The sequence below is a fragment of the Lissotriton vulgaris genome, chromosome 8 (genome assembly GCF_964263255.1).
Source record: "Lissotriton vulgaris chromosome 8, aLisVul1.2, whole genome shotgun sequence".
Lineage (NCBI taxonomy): Eukaryota > Metazoa > Chordata > Amphibia > Caudata > Salamandridae > Lissotriton > Lissotriton vulgaris.
In genome coordinates, this window is record NC_141696.1 from 1172534311 (window position 1) to 1172550833 (window position 16523).

The 16523-nt window shown below is 43.9% G+C and overlaps 1 protein-coding gene across 1 annotated transcript in view; it reads right to left on the reverse strand.

Moving 5' to 3' along the window:
- The window catches only part of INTS6 (integrator complex subunit 6), a 462066-nt gene that overhangs the window by 276770 nt on the left and 168773 nt on the right, over positions 1–16523 (reverse strand). The window contains exon 7 of the mRNA XM_086935031.1: positions 7639–7793. Coding sequence (XP_086791157.1) covers positions 7639–7793 — 155 coding nt within the window. The remainder of the gene's footprint in view (positions 1–7638; positions 7794–16523) is intronic.

Below are 16523 nucleotides of genomic sequence, written 5' to 3' on the forward strand. Positions count from 1 at the left end.
GGAGAGTGGGTAAATTATGAAACCTTTAAAATAAATTGGCTATTGCACATGCCCAATGTTTAACAAAAACTTACTCTTTCCGATTTGGTCACCCCATGTGTCCGACTGATATAACGTAATACCCAGATAATCGTAATCCTCAACTCTTTCCATATTATATGATCCTATGCATAATTTGCACCTACATGGCCTTCTGGTATCAAATACTATTAGTTGGTCTTTTTGGTGTTAATTTCTAGATCATTTATACTGCAGAACAGGCCAAACTGCTCTATTAGAGCCAGGGGGCCTTTCTGAGTTACAGAGATTAACAGAGCATCATCATCAAAAAGGAATGCCAGAACCTTTAGGTCTGCCAAAGTGGGAGAATCACTAGCATTTGAATAAATATTTATGAAAGCCATTGATAAACAAGAGAAATAGTGTAGGGGTTAGCACACAGCTTTGGCGGACCTCTGTTAACTCATCTTCTCCATGACATCCCCATTGGCGCCACTGTAGACTCGGGTATAGTTATCTGAGTGTAGGCGTTTGATGATGGGTAACATTTCAAAAGGAATACCCAAGTCTGCAATGGTTTGCTATAATTTAGCCCAAGGGACCATATCAAACACAGCCCGCAGAGCTACAAAGGCTACATACAAACTGCCCTTCCCAGAGTCACTGTGTTCCACCTAAATAAGTATTTAAAAAAAGGGCTGTTCGAATGTGCTTAGTTTGTATCTAAAGCCTGCTTGAAATTGGCTTAAGATAAGATCTTCCGACATCCACTTATTAAGTTTGTAATTTTTTTTTTTTTTACACATTTCTTTTTTGAAGGTGATCAATAAGACTAATTGGGCGATAGTTACCTGGTACATTATGGGACCCTTTCTTAAGGAATAGGCACAATCTCTGCTAACAGCCATGATTCTGGGATTGGGCCTCCCTGCAGGATTTCACTGCATAGTGTATTAATGTATCAGAGCCATTCTCACAGAAACCCACAACTGAGCCTGAAAATCGAGATCATATTCAAAATATCCTAAACTGACTGGTAATTTGAGTAACAAACACATTAATTACCTTTGGTAATTCTTTCTAGCTGCAGATCCCTCGCCTTTTTTGAAAATTCACCAGGCGTCAGACTGAATCTCGAAACAATTCAGCAGTACCTGCTTCCGTCTATGCACCGACACCGTTCTGCTCGGGAAAGGACGCGAGGGCCCTTTATGGGTGCCACTCCTGTGCACTGACACCAGTTGCTTTGGAGACTATCCACATCTTTAGATGCTGAGCACCACAAGCAGAATTTGTTAGTGTGCAGATTCCTAGACACAGAATCTTATTGATGGATAGAGTCCGATCACAGAACAGGGAGGATGGGAAGGCCGATGAGGAATTTTCAGCAAAATAGAGTCTCCAAAAGAAAGAGCAGTACCGAAGGTGAGTGATTTGCTCTTTGTTAGCGAGGAATCTGTGGCTAGATCTCTTTCTAAATAGATACACAAGCAATACCTATTTAGAGGAGGGTCTGTGAATGCACTCAAACCACAAAGTTTTGCAGGATCAAGCAGGCAAAAAAAAAATGGCTCTCCAGGCGTACCAGACTGTCCAGGCAACAATGCTTCGTGCACATAGCAGTCTGGCAGAAGTCTAAGCAAAAGACACACAAATGATGGATGGAATGCAGAGAAAATCAAACATTCACCTCAGTCAACAGATCTGAGTTAACTCCATCGATCTTTTGCTCACCATGCCACCACAGTTTAGACCAAGCAATATGCAAATCAGTCTTGATCCTGTTCCTCAAGTGAACATTCCAGCCCGAACTGCAAGCCAGGTCCTCCCTGGACCAGAAACAAGCATTCCTGGTACCGTTTTTAGGGTATCATAATCCAGGCTAGCTTGAATCCAGTGGCACGGGACCCACGTCTGGGCATACCCAGCGCACTTAGAGCGAGAAAGCAAGAGAGACACAAAAGATGGACAGAAGAGACAGGAAGAGGACTTGGCCTAAGGCTAGGGCAGCCAACCTCGAATCTGGGGAACTGAGTTCGAGTCTCGGCAATGATGCTGAACATCCAGTGATTATGACAAAATCACTTAATCTCCCAGTGCCTAACAAAAATGAATGTGGCCTCATGTAATGCAACGGGTGCTATAGAAAGTTCTCAGATTCCAGTTTCAGGTCAAGTTTGCGCTATATAAAACTGTAAAAAAAAAAAATGCTAAGCAAAACAAACACTCGTCTGCTAAAAACAGGGACTTCATGTGCCAATGCAGTGGTAGCAGCTTTGGCCCGGAGCACGCAGTTCTTCTGGAGACTGCTTTTGGCCAATGCGTAGCAGTTCTTAATGTGGAGCACAATCCAGAGGGAGATTGCCATCTTCGGCACTTTCTTGCATTTTTTCGCCCCAGAAAACCCCACAAAGATCTGATCCACCCAGTGGTCTTTGGTGCTATCCATGTAGTAGCTCAGCACTCTTGGGTCCAAGTAATTACGTCTCTCCTCCTCCTTAGAGGGGTGAGGTAGAACATAGAACACCAGTAGGGTGCTGGTTTGACTGACGAGGAATCACATGGTTCAGATGGAAGGATGCCTTTGTCTACAGAACCAGTTTGTCTGGGAAGAATGAGGTGCATTGTGGAGTGACACAAACAGGCTAAAGCTCACACACAGGTACTGCAGTGGTGATGGCAACGAGGAACAGTCTTGATAGTAAGGAGCCGCAAAGACGAGCTGCGAAGCGGCTTGAAAGGGGTGCACCTCAGATAAGTCCATAATCGCATCACAACTGGTGACAAAAATAATGGCTGATCTGGCAAATGTAAAAAGGCAGAAAAGGATAACGGATAGCCCTTACCTGTGCACAAAGCAAAGCCTTCCCAGTCAAGAAACAACAACTAACAGAACATTGAATAACTCACCCTGGAGAGGTCAATTTGGCATGTGCCGCTCCAAGCCACAAATTTGTCCCAAAGACAGGCATAACCAGTTTTCGTTGATGGATGATTGGCTGCCAGGATGATATCAACCGCCTCTGGAGGAAGGTTCAAGATAATCAGATGTCGCTGTGAGGAAAATTGAATTTTATATGGCCAAGTATGTTCCCTATCGTGTACCCCAACGTTCCATGTATGTGCATGACATCCATGCATTTTCCCTCCATGGCCGAAAATGAAGACGCATTTGCATCCAACGTTAACATGTCATCTACCAAGTCCCCAATGAAAGCAACATTAATTTGGTTCTTAGACCCATGTTGCCAACGTCTTTACATGATACACGTTTAAAGATGCACACGTTTTTCTGGCTCAGCCGAGCCAGGCCCTGAGTTGAGGCTCCGAGTCTCTTCTGTCTCTGAAAGCTGCAGTTTAGGTATGCATCCCTGACCTCTACCTTACTTTCTGCCCTGCGAAGCGGTGCCCGGCTCGGCCTGGCCTGCCAAGACGGTATTATGCCTACAGTTATCTGTTCAGCCTCCGCAAAAACACATTCCAGTCTAGTGAAATAGGTAAACATATTCCCGGCTGCAGAGCAAAGGGCCCGGCCTTCCTGTCTCCTTACAAGTAATTTAATGCACCCGTTGCCATAGTAGGCCCATGGCCCCGCGCATTGCACAAAGACACGTATGCACCCACTAGCATTCAGTGATGTATGGCCCCTGCCCGAGAGACCTTTTGCTTAAGACAACACATCCTCCAAACACTAGATATCAGATATGTTATAGGTGCAGGTCGTTCTGACATCCCAGACATCAGTCTCCTCTACTGGTGCTAAAGTCAAGCCCCCAGCTCTCCCCAGTTACACGTCAATATCACGTCATGCTTAGTTGCGCGCGCATACAGGGTAAAGGTTTCTGCCGACCCAGCAGATTTCCTCTATGTATCCACCCACCTGTGACACTTTTGTGACGTTTCTAGTACACACCTCCGTGTACGCCTATTACACGCCTTCTTTTACGCCCATATGTTCTTATCTTTTTCTTTTCACTTGTTACGCCTACTGTATTCAATTATACTGTTTTACTATATATAATGTGTGATGTTAATAAAATGTTGAATATCCCTTCCTGAACCTTAGTGGTGATGGAACCCGATGTCCAGTGTCTCGAGGCACTTAATTAAAGCCAATATGACTCAGATACCACGGACCCTGCCTCTCATTTATTTGAGCTATCCTTTGTCATTTAATGTATAGAAAAATAGTCCCAGTAATTTTATTTACCACAGCTGCTCAATCTTAAAGCATCAAGGCAGACACGGCAAATTCTCAGGCGCAGAATTCCACATGCTGCTGCAACAGCAGATCATTCCGGAGGGATATCCTGATCGCAGGACACATGTTTAAACCCAGGAGTTCTGAATGCCATACTTTCTATACCCAATCCAGAGACACTTGAACAACTTGGGCCTGGTCCATCCCAGTCTTCTTGTGAACTCAGGTCAAAAGTGGTATTGCTACATTCCAGGTTCCAGTCAAGGTGGAATAATTTTCCGAGCATGAGAACCCTTGTAAACTCCAATGCGCAGAACCACTGACAGTTCTTGGTGTTGGCAAAAATGATCGAGCCAATGTTCTCCCCATTCGTGGAAGAGACCATGCGCCCCCTAGGGATGAAGCTGCCATTCAGGATCCAGTAGGCATCAACAACTGAGCTGGTACACCCTGGCAGTCAAGGATACCGCCAGGTGATTCATAATCAGGAAAATTCATTGGCAGATCAGCCATTGGGGAATTTGATGGAATACATCCCAAATCCACTGTAATCGCTCATCTAGAAAAAAAATACTTTTTCTAGAGTTCCCCTACTCACCAGGGTTGCCCCAAGGGGGCATGCTTCAACATTGGGGTTCCTTTCAATCCTCTGCAGATTGAGGTGCGCTGCGACTTGCAAAATACGCAGGAGCACTTACTGGTGTAGACTGTGTAGTGCAGTAAAGTGGAGAGGAAAAAGAAAACTTAAAAATAACTAACTAGTTGGCCACTTTTACTCCCGCCCCTAGTTTGTATGGTTGAAATTAGAGGTTGTTACTAAGGGGAAACCGGACCATAAGGAGTCTGGTTGTCTAAGTAATGTATAGTCATCAACATGTTTTGAGCAGTTTTCCTAATGGTTCTTCATCAGGACTCCAAGGGGTCCCGCCCAGTGTGTACCACTACTAGTCAATTTTAAAATAAGGACGCAAAATGTGCACACTTGATGCGCATGCACTGTATATACTTATGGTTTTTACTTCTTTCCCTGGAGACCGCATAAGTATGCGGTCTCCAGGGCAAGAAGTAGGCTATTAAACCAGAAGCGGCTCTGAAGTAAGTTTGACTACAAGCCTTTCCACCCCTGGGTATTTACCAGGACGAATTAATACATACAGTTTTTACATACGGTTTTTAGAATGAATCCGTATTTCTGAAAACGCTATACGATAGTGAACCCCACAGATGAGGATGCTCACCATAGTCTGGAGTTGATTGAAGACTACCTGTGGCAAGCCCACCTTAAAAAAGCAGTCATTGTGGTAGGGGAAGACTGGCACCCGACCTCCGAAGGTGTGCTGCCACCATCATTACTTTCATGAACATTAGAGGGGAGCTGGTGAGACCAAAGGGGTGCACAGTGAACAGAAAAAGGCTCTTCTGACACCATGAATTACAGGTAGCACTGGCTGGTTGGACAGAAATATTGAAATATGTGTCCTGCAGGGTCCACGCTGCCATCCAGTCTACAAGGTCAAGGGCAGACTACGCCTTTGCCTGGGTGAGCATTTTGAATTTCTCCTTCCAGAGGAAGGTGCAGAGAGGGAGCAGATCTAGAATACACTTAAGACCTTCACCCTCCTTGGACAGCAGAAAGTCGCGAGAATAACCACGCCCTGCTTCTGGCTTCTGGGATGGTGCAGTGAGCTAAAAAACGGTGTTGGATTAAGCCCTGATCTCTTGACTGGGTGAGAGTATTCTGCTTAATTCAGAAACTCTGTCCATCACCACCCCCTGTTTAATTATTTTGTTCACCATAAGCGTGGAAGGGTATAATCAGACGTGAGTCCCTTGCTCATTGCGCCATCAGGATTCAAGCAAGCCGGGCCGAAGACGGCTGAAATGCCAGAAACCGGTCCCCGGTAGCTTGTTTCCTTCCCAGTGAAAGAATTGGCTTGGTAGTTTGGTTTGCCCTGTTCCCATGATGCACTGGGCCAGGGACAGACTAATTTGCATATAGCCAGGTTCTGTAGCTGGGATGGTGCAGTGAGCTAAACTTGTTGGATTAAGCCCTGATCTCTTGACTGGGTGAGAGTATTCTGCTTAATTCAGAAACTCTGTCCATCACCACCCCCTGTTTAATTATTTTGTCCACCATAAGCGTGGAAGGGTATACTCAGACGTGAGTCCCTTGCTCATTGCGCCTTCAGGATTCAAGCAAGCCGGGCCGAAGACGGCTGAAATGCCAGAAACCGGTCCCCGGTAGCTTGTTTCCTTCCCAGTGAAAGAATTGGCTTGGTAGTTTGGTTTGCCCTGTTCCCATGATGCACTGGGCCAGGGACAGACTAATTTGCATATAGCCAGGTTCTGTAGCTGGGATGGTGCAGTGAGCTAAAAAACGGTGTTGGATTAAGCCCTGATCTCTTGACTGGGTGAGAGTATTCTGCTTAATTCAGAAACTCTGTCCATCACCACCCCCTGTTGTTTAATTACTGCTTCTGGCACCATCACCCTATCAAAAGCAGCTTTCGCCAAAAGGGCTTGCACTTCCTTCCACAAAATGGAGAGATGGTCCTCAGTCAGTCACTGAGGTGATGGTGGAAGGTGGGACAGAAGAGAGAAAGGGCAAGGTGTTCCCTTGCAAACATTCTGTAGGAACTATCTGTTCAACGTGATTGCTTGCCAGCCCCATAAGAATCAGTGTATTGTGCCTTCTACCAGGTGGCTGTGTTCCTGCAAGGGCACACTTAAGTGGTTTTGCAGTTGGGGCCACGGAGGGTCCAGATGGCACAGAGGACGAACCAGTTAGCAGTATCCCACGTGGAAGGTATCTTGGCTCCTCGGGGCCAAAGGCATGCCAGAGGACCCTGGCAGGGATTCAAAGAGCCGGAGCATGGCTGCGCGGAACTCTTCGATTTGACGCAGGGTGGTTGAAGTCCCCGGAAACTTGAGCTGTGCCTGAATCAGCTGTGAGAGAGATCGTGCCATTCCCACTATTGCTCAGGTGAATGTGAGTGGCACCAGGGAGAGGGATCCCTCTTCAACTTCTTATATTTCTTACACTTACCTGAGAATTTGGAGTGTGACAAAGACGGACCTCTAGAGCCTCTCAATCGACTAGCATGCAGATGTACTGCTGAAAAGTTTCCGGATCCAGTCCGACACTAGCAGAGTATTCAAAAGGCGAGGAATCTAGAAGTCCATCAGAAATGGGTTTTACAAAGGAACTAAGGTCAACTAAAGTAGACCTGAAAATATTTAGATTGAGGCAAAAGGATGAACTGTAGACTAATACAGGCACTAGATAAACATATTTAAAAAGTAGACAACAAAGTACTGGAAGATTAATCATACTACATTACACTGACAAAGAGATGTGATTTAATCACATGAATTAAGCTTGTAAAAACAAAGTCAACTAATTAAGATTTTACATATCTTCTTTTTTTTGTACTTACGAGTGTGGGAGAATTCTGATCAGGCCAAAAGGATTCCGGAATAGGCCAATGGCCAATTGGGACACCAGTTTTAGGATTCGGTCTAACATATATGAGTTTGTGACAGCTATGCCAAGGCTGGGGTCCAAAGGATCTTACTGTGTCTATGCTTCCATCTGAAGGATAAAAAAAACATACATACAAAACTCAATTCTGTAATTTAATCATGTGGATTTGGGTAACAAGTCACATTGCTATTTCCTATTTAGATAGTCTATTTCTCCATGAAATGAAGAAATCATCATGGGGGTGGGGGGGGGGGGGGGCAGGGACGATTACAACTTGTATAACACATAAAAATGTTTCATAAGTAACATGAAGTAGCGATAAATGCACAAATTAAAAGAAGCCTAACAATTTCAACTGTTCAATTCTTCTCCAGTCTCCCACAAGTCTTCTGTTTTTAACATTCACACTTGTCACTTAGTATTCATTTGCTAAAATCCCAGTCAGTACCTTTCCTAAAAAAGATCATATAAAAAGGGCATCCCAATTACTACAAATAGACTAAGGGCACTGCTAAAACTATAACACTATTTTAGGCAGTTACCCACAAGAATCTTGAAATGTAATGTTTAAAAATGGCGTGAAATTCCTATATTATATTTGTGGGTAACAGGGGATTAAGGTGCAAAGCCATTGTCTACTGTGACGATCAAACTCATTTCTTCCTTGTAATTGGTAGCCCACTTAACGACACCATAACACAGGAACATACACACTAACCTGTTATACATTTGGTGGACAAAAAATATGGAATAAACATGCAATGGAAAATCTAACTTCTACAATTCAAAACAATCAGACCCAGAATTGTCAAATTGTACAAGATGTAGAATTATAACTTATATGAAAAGGTGTTTGTCTCAGAGTATACCCAATAATTGACAATCAGATGTGTTACAGATACTGAGAATCTGCAATACGTGAATGTGTTATATCGGGGGGCAGCAAAAACATTATTCAAAAGCCCACTCCACTCCCAAATTCACCTCCACAGTCATTATGTTGCGTATTGGCTACCTATCAAGGGCCATGCACGTTTTAAGGCATTGTGCTATATGCACAAATTCCTTTTAAACACTGGACCTATTTATCCTTGAAACGTGTGGTCTCTGTATTCCCTCTACACTCTCGTTGCGGTCTAGTCTTAGGAGGTTGGCTGTACTTCCTAAACCTAGGAAACCTCGCCAAGGAGGTCGAGCATTCTTTTTCCTTCGACGAGACTCTGGAATGATCTACCTCACACACTGCTGGAGTGTCATTCACTCTCAGTTTCGGAAACCCTTAAACACATGGCTGTTCCAACTTTAGGAATCTTCCTAACTCTGCATTGTCTCCCGATTCCACTCTGGTTTGATCTATTTTCCATAATTAAGCTTAGCGCTGGGAACCGTTTTTTAGGTAGCCATGTTTTCTACAAATTGCACATAACGATTCTTCTTAATTTAAGAAAGAAAGTATTTGGAAGTAAAAATAAGGTGAATTTGATTGGCTGTTGGAGAGGTTATTCTCAACACATGGGCTGCATAAGCATTTTCTAGTCCACTTAAATCAGTGCTCTTTTTTGCAGGTCATTATTATAAACTGCAAAAACACATTTTTAGATATGCAAGTTTTATACCAACATTAAGTCATATAATATGCCAATGAAACATTAAGTTTTCCAGAAGAACATAAGGAGTGTGAAGTGTGTATTAACAGCATTGCATTTAACACGTTTAACAGCAAAAATAGTAAGCAGTGATGAGTATGCTTGAATTTATCTCAGTGGTAAGTAATTACTCCACGTCAGCGGTTCCTAACCTTTTGGCTTCTTTGGTCCCCACAGAATTCCTATTGCAAGCCAAGGGCCCGGCCTAAATAGTTCCTACAAAAGTAAACATTTTAAAGGGAAAGTTGGAGTTTTAAAGTAAGTGATTTTAAAAGGATGAAGTGATATTCTAAACAATAGGATGGTCTTTTTTTGCTCCTAATGCAGGCTCTCTTTTCGGTGGAGAACACCAGTGCTTCAATTGAGGCCACCAATCGTCCATAATAGATTGTTTGCTGTACTTGTGCTGCTCCCACAAATCAAGTATAGTTTACCAACTTAGTATTTGAAAGTGGAAGCTAAAAATTATGTTTATTTATTTATTTAGAGGTTTTATATAGCGCTGGCTGGACCCAGGGGTATCAGAGCGCTTTACATCTTTGAGACAAGAAGGTCAGTAAGACATGGGTCATACATAGCATAAATGAGTATAAACAACATATAAGTCTCCGCCAGACATATTTCAAAATGATAAATATGGTAAATAAGAACACCGAAAAGTGGGAGATGTGATAATCAAAAGTAACCAGGCATACATTGAAAAGCGAGCCGGAAAATTGCAGGGGAGGATAGGGAGGTTGGTGGTCAGATTGGGTTTGTAAGGACGAGAGGAGGAGGGGCAGAAATGAGGGCAGACGGAGGACATGGGAGGGGGGGTGCAGGGAGGAGTGAAGGTGGTAAACAGGGAGGTGGAAGTGACGAGGAGGAAGGGCGAAGTAAGGCTGAAAAGAAGGGAGGGCGGATGTATCTGAGGTCGGACAGATGTGGCCAGTGGAAGATAGCAAATATGGATTATGGCCCCCAATATTTATTGAGGAGATGTAGTTTGAGTTCTTTTTTGAAGCAAGGGTAGGAAGGGTTGCAATGAAGGTCAGTTGGAAGGGCATTCCAAATGCATGGAGCGTTGCCGGAAAAGGACCGAGACTGGGTGGTTTTCTTTTTTTGAAGGGGGGGATAAGAAGGAATGTGTTTGTGCTTCTCAAGGAACGGGAGCAACCGGCTTTTGTGAGTTTGTTAGCGAGGTAGGTCGGTGTATTCTGATGGAGAATTGTGTGTAATGCAGGCTGTTTTGGACGTGGATCTACCTTCAATGGGGAGCCATTTAAGGATTTTAAGGGTAGGGGAGATGTGGTCGAATCGCTTGCAGTCTGAGGTAAGCCTAGCTGCTAGGTACAGCAGATTTAAGCGGTGCGAGGTGGATCTTGGGAATTCCGGTGAGAATTGCATTGCCATAGTCGATGCGAGAAAGAACAAGGGATTGGACTGCTAGTTTGAAATCATCGATCGGGATGAAGGGCTTGATTTTCTTAAGGGTGCCGGAGAGTGAAGACGGCTCCTTTGGCAGACTTATTGATGTGTGTCTTGAGGTTTAGGAGGTCGTCAAGTGAGATACCTAGTGATTTGACTGAGGAGGATAAGGAGCAGTTGAGGGCATTAAGGTCAGAGATCCAATTCTGAATAGGGAGCTGGTTGTTTTTAGGGGAAAAAAATAATTATTTCAGTTTTTTTAGGGTTGAGTTTGAGGTGGTTAGTGTGGAACCAGGCTTGAATCTTGATGAGGGTGTGGTAGAGGTGAAGGATGTCAGCATGGGTTTTAATCTTATAATAGAGTTGGGTGTCATCGGCATAGAGATGGTAGTTGATCCTGGCTTGTTTAAGAATGTGTGAGGGGTTCCATGAAAAGGTTAAAGAGAGCGGGAGAGAGGATGGATCCTTGCGGAACTCCTAAGGAGATGGAGGTAGGGTTAGATAGGCAATTTTGGATTTTGATTTGTTGAGAACGGTGTTGTAGGTATGAGACGAACCATTTGTGTGTCATACCATTTAGGCCGAATCGATCTCTAAGAACATTGAGTAGAGTAGAGTGGTTAACAGTACCAATCGCTGCAGAGAGATCAAGGAGGATCAGAAGGCTAGATTCACCATTGTCGAGTGATTGGTGGATGTCATCAATAATGTTTAGCATGGCGGTTTCAGTGCTGCATCCTTTCCTAAAGTCAGATTGGAAGGGGTCTAGTAAGTTAAAGTGTTCAATGTGTCTCTCTAGTTAGAGAAGAACACATTTTTCCAGGGCTTTAGAAAGAAGGGGAAGGTTGGAGATGGGACGAAGGTTATTGAGGTCGTTTGGGTCTGCCAAAGGATTTTTGATAATGGGGGTGATTTGGCCTAGTTGCAATGAGTTGGGGACACAACCGGTGGCAAGGGAGCTGTTGATAATAGAGGTCCAGGTAGGGGTGATGATATGTTTGAGGTTTTGGACAAGTTTGGAGGGAAGAGGGTCTTTGGTGTGGGAGGAAGGCTTGAGTTTGGAAATGATGTTAAAGACGTCTCTTTCCGTGACTGGCTGGAAGTTAAGCCAAGCGGCATTATTTTTAGTAAGAGAGTTAGGATGATTGGAGTCCAGGAAATTGGGAGGCAAGGAGGGGTACGGGAGATCAGAGTTATGATGGGCCGTAGAGGTTGTAGGGGGGAGTTCTGATGGAGGCTGGGATATTAAGAGGTGTTCGGATTGGTGGTAGGGATCGCAGTAGAGAGGAAGGATTGCTCAATTAGTTTAATTTTGTCTGAAAAAAAGAGCTATTTCTTCACATCTAGTCTTCGAGGCCAGTGGGACAGGGGGAGTGGAAGCAGTTTGATTGCACACAATGTTGAATAGTTCTCTTGGCCTATTCTGAGCTCGATCTAGTTGTGATCTGAGGAAGGAAGTCTTTTGTCTAAAGATGTGTTTTTTGTAGGACGATCTAGCAAGTCTGAGGCTGGCCAAGTTAGAAGGAGAGGGGTGCTGTCTCCATAATATTTCAGTCAGTCTGAGTCTACGTCTTTCAATGTTTAGGTCTGTGTTAAACCATGATTTGGAGGGGATATTTCTTTGTTTTTTGAGTTTGAGTGGTGCTAGAAGGTCAAGGGTAGCAGTGACAGCTTTGTTATATTGTTCGGTTAGTTCATTTGTGTTGAGGGAAGGAGGGATAGCGAGAAGCTGGGCCTGAAGTTTGGATTCAAGTAAGTCAGGAGGGATATGACTAAGATTTCTGATCAGTTCCATGGGTTTAGTAGTTTTGGACAGAGGGGTGGAGGCAGAGTTGTTAATGGAGAACAGGATAAGGTGATGGTCGGACCAGTCAATGGGAATGAGGTTAGATAGGAGGGCTAGATCTTTGCTGGTAATGATAGCGTCGAGGGTGGCTCCTTTGGAATGGGTTGGTGACTGACAGATTTGTTTGAGGTCATTAATTTCGAGAAGATCATACAGGAGGGAGATTGAGGGATCTTTAGTATCATTCCAATGGAGGTTAAAGTCTCCCAGGAAGATGTTTTTAGATTTGGAAATTGAGGATTGCGTAAGAAGGTTAGATAGCTCGTCGATGAATGGGTAGTGATTTCCAGGCGGATTATATATATTGTGAAGGCGGATGGGGGGGGGGGGAATTCTGTATTTTGAGTTAGGCTACAAAGTATTCAAAGGAGGTACATTCGGCGTTATTGATAAGGGAGAGCTGTAGTTCGTCTTTGAAGATGATAGCTACACCACCGCCTTTTCGGATGGGTCTATCTTTCCTAATGATGGAGTAGCCCGGGGGTGAGAGTAGGTCAAGAATGCTAGTAGAGTGTTCATTAAGCCAGGATTCTGTAAGGAACCCGATGTAGATGGATTCGCTAAGGATGGTTTCAGAGATTTCTATGGCATGTCGGGCAGCGGAGCGGCAGTTAACAAGCATGCAGGTGAGGGGTTTGGGAGTGAGTTTGGGTGATGGGAGGGTATGAATGGAGGTGAGATGAGGAGGGGGTCTAGGTGAGACAGGTGAAGGGGGGAGTACGAGTGGTTCCCAATATGACGGGAATGCTTGAGAAGGTGGGAGGCGTGTACATGGTTGGTGAGCAAGGAGGGTAGGAATTTTGAAGGTCGGAAATCTCCTGGTGAGAGGTTGCAAGTGGTGCGGAGTGGTCTTTGAGCCCGGCAAAGCAAGGGATTTGTTTTCCACGTTTTAGATGCGGTGGGGTTTATTAGACTAGGGCTGGCGATGTTTATTCGGGGAGTGAGGTCGTTGGATTTGAGGATGAGGCCATCGTTCCTGAGACGAGAGAGATCTCTGGTAAGGGTGTTGAGGTTACGTTCGATGTTGCGAAGGGAGTTTGAAATAAGACTGAGGGGGTAAATATGGTGTGGGGGGGAGGAGGACAAATGGGGTTCAGAGTTAGCTGCTGAGGGGGGTCTGCTCTGAGGAGGCAATGAGCAAATGCAGGCAGGAGGCCTGATCTGAGGAGGAGAAGAGCCGAAGCAGGAAGGAGAGCAGGGAGGGCTGTAGTTGTATGGGAGAAGGAGTGGCATGTCGGGGTAGGGGGGAGAAGGGACATCTGTGGATGAGGAGTTTTGAGATAGCAAGGAGGTACAGTTATGGATTGGTGTGGGAGTGAGAGGGGGGATAATGGGAAGAATATCGTTCAGCGAGGGAGAGGATGAGTTGGGAGAAGAGGTGTGGGGGGAAGTTAGATTCAGAAGGTGTGAGGCTGAATTGGGAGGGGAGGAATGAGGGGGTGGAGGAGGAAGGGAAGGGGAATCTGTGGATGAGGGGTTTTGAGATAGCAAGGAGGTACAGTTATGGATTGGTGTGGGAGTGAGAGGGGGGATAATGGGAAGAATATCGTTCAGCGAGGGAGAGGATGAGTTGGGAGAAGAGGTGTGGGGGAAAGTGAGATTCAGAAGGTGTGAGGCTGAATTGGGAGGGGAGGAATGAGGGGGTGGAGGAGGAAGGGAAGGGGAATCTGGGTGAGGAGTGTTGTGATTCGGTGGGTGTGAGGATGAGTTGGGATAGGAGTAGTGAGGGGGGTTGGAGGAGGATAGGAAGGGGAATCTGGGTGGGGAGTATTGTGATACGGTGTGAGAGAGGAGGAGTTGGAGAGGAGGAGTGAGGGGGTGTTGGGGGAGGAATGGAAGGGGAGACAGTGAAAGAGGGCACGGAGGGAGGGGTCATAGGGAGGGGAGTGGGTGGGCTGATTGGGTGCAAGGGGGATTGGGAGTGAGGGGGTGCGGAGAGGATCAATGGGAGAGGGCGGTTATAGTGAGAAAAGGGGGAATGGGGGTTGACGTTTGCATAGTATCATTAGATGTTGAAAGGTCAGGGGCGGGAGAAGTGGGCTGGTGGGGCGGGGTCGAAGGGGAGAGAGGAGGTGGGAGGCTGTTGGTGGAATTGGAAAGTTGGATGGTCAAGGATATGAAATGGAGTTCGAAGGTGTTAAGATGGGGTACGGCCGCTTGGATGAGGATGTTACCAGTTTTAAATATGGAGATGTTGATTTCCCCACGAAAGGTTGGGGAGGGAGTGGTGGAAAGTTTGTCGCCATGGGGTATTTTGGAGGTTTTAGTGACTGGGAGATGTTGTGTGAAAATGCTTTTCCATTTAGAAGGGTGTTTGGAGTGGGCGTTATATATATATATATATATATATATATATTCACTGGAAAAAACCATAGGTTTCAGGCCTTATATAGTTAGGAATTAGCATCAAAAAAACTAGCAAATTCACTGAAAAAAACATAGGTTTCAGGCCTTATATAGTTAGGAATTAGCATATAAAAAACCTTAGAAATTCACTGAAAAAACCATAGGTTTCAGGCCTTATGTAGTTAGGAATTAGCATTTAAAAAACCATTGAAATTGCTCCTATATAGTTAGTTGTACTAACTATATTTCGCGCACCCGTAATCCACTGCTGATGATGTCACATATATAACATGATTCATGACATGGTCAGTGACATCAATGATGACATCTCAAATGACATCACTGATGACATCACTGATGACATCATCCAGAGAATGTGGTTTGCTTCGTTATTTAAATATGCATTATATATATATATATATATAGCAATTTGCATTGAAGAATGAGTGGATATATAAAAATAAATATTTGGATGGAGGATTTAGTAATAGTGTAATTGACTTTACTTGACCAATTTACAGTGTCTCACCAAATATAGTGGATAGTGACTAAACTGTGAATATCTGTATCACTTTGTCAGTTGTTGTGTAAACTGGTTCTCAAGTTGGTAACTAGCTATGTGAAAGTCTATATTAGTTATTGATTAGTTAACTGAGTATTTGTATGGGAGAGTGAACGCGTGTGTGGTTCGGTGGGGGGTGTGTGACTGCCCAAAGATGTGTGAATACTTGATTTATTAGATATATGAAGTTAAAACTACATGTTCTAACAGTTGTTTGGGTGAGTGAATATCTTTATGGGTGTGGTGATGAGCAAATATATTTCTTAATGGTACATCTCCAACAAACTAGAAAAATAAAAGGCAGTGTATGTGTCAGTTGTTGTATATAAATCAGTATACATAAGACTCAATGATTGTGTGAGTGACTGTATGGATAACTGTATACTTGTAATAATGATTGTATAATTCACTAAGTATGACTTACTATCTAAATAAAATAGATGAAGTTGTGTTTGTATAAAAGTGTAGCTAAGTAAATATGTAAGTATGATCCATTTGCATAAGTGAGTAGGATGACTTCATATGTGAATAGGATGTGTGCTGGTGTGTAATGTCGATATAGGTGTATAAGTATTTTTGATAGTGTTCTATTGTTCATTGACAGCATGTATGAGTGAATCTACAGGTAAGTGATTAGATTTGTGTATACATCTATAAATCTCTGAGTGGGTTTTAAGATACTTGTATTGCTGTGACAATGGATTCAAATATGATACTCTGTATTTTACAAAGAGTGATGAAAGATTTTACTAGTGTATGAAAAGGTGTATGTGATTATCACGTGGATGATGTCATCAGTGATGTCATCAGTGATGTCACTGACCATGTCATGAATGATGTAATATGTGACATCATCAGTGGATTGCGGGTGCGCGAAATATAGTTAGTAGAACTAACTATATAGGAGCAATTTCAATGGTTTTTTAAATGCTAATTCCCAACTATATAAGGCCTGAAACCTATGGTTTTTTCAGTGAATTTCAAAGGTTTTTTATATGCTAATTCCTAACTATATAAGGCCTGAAACCTAT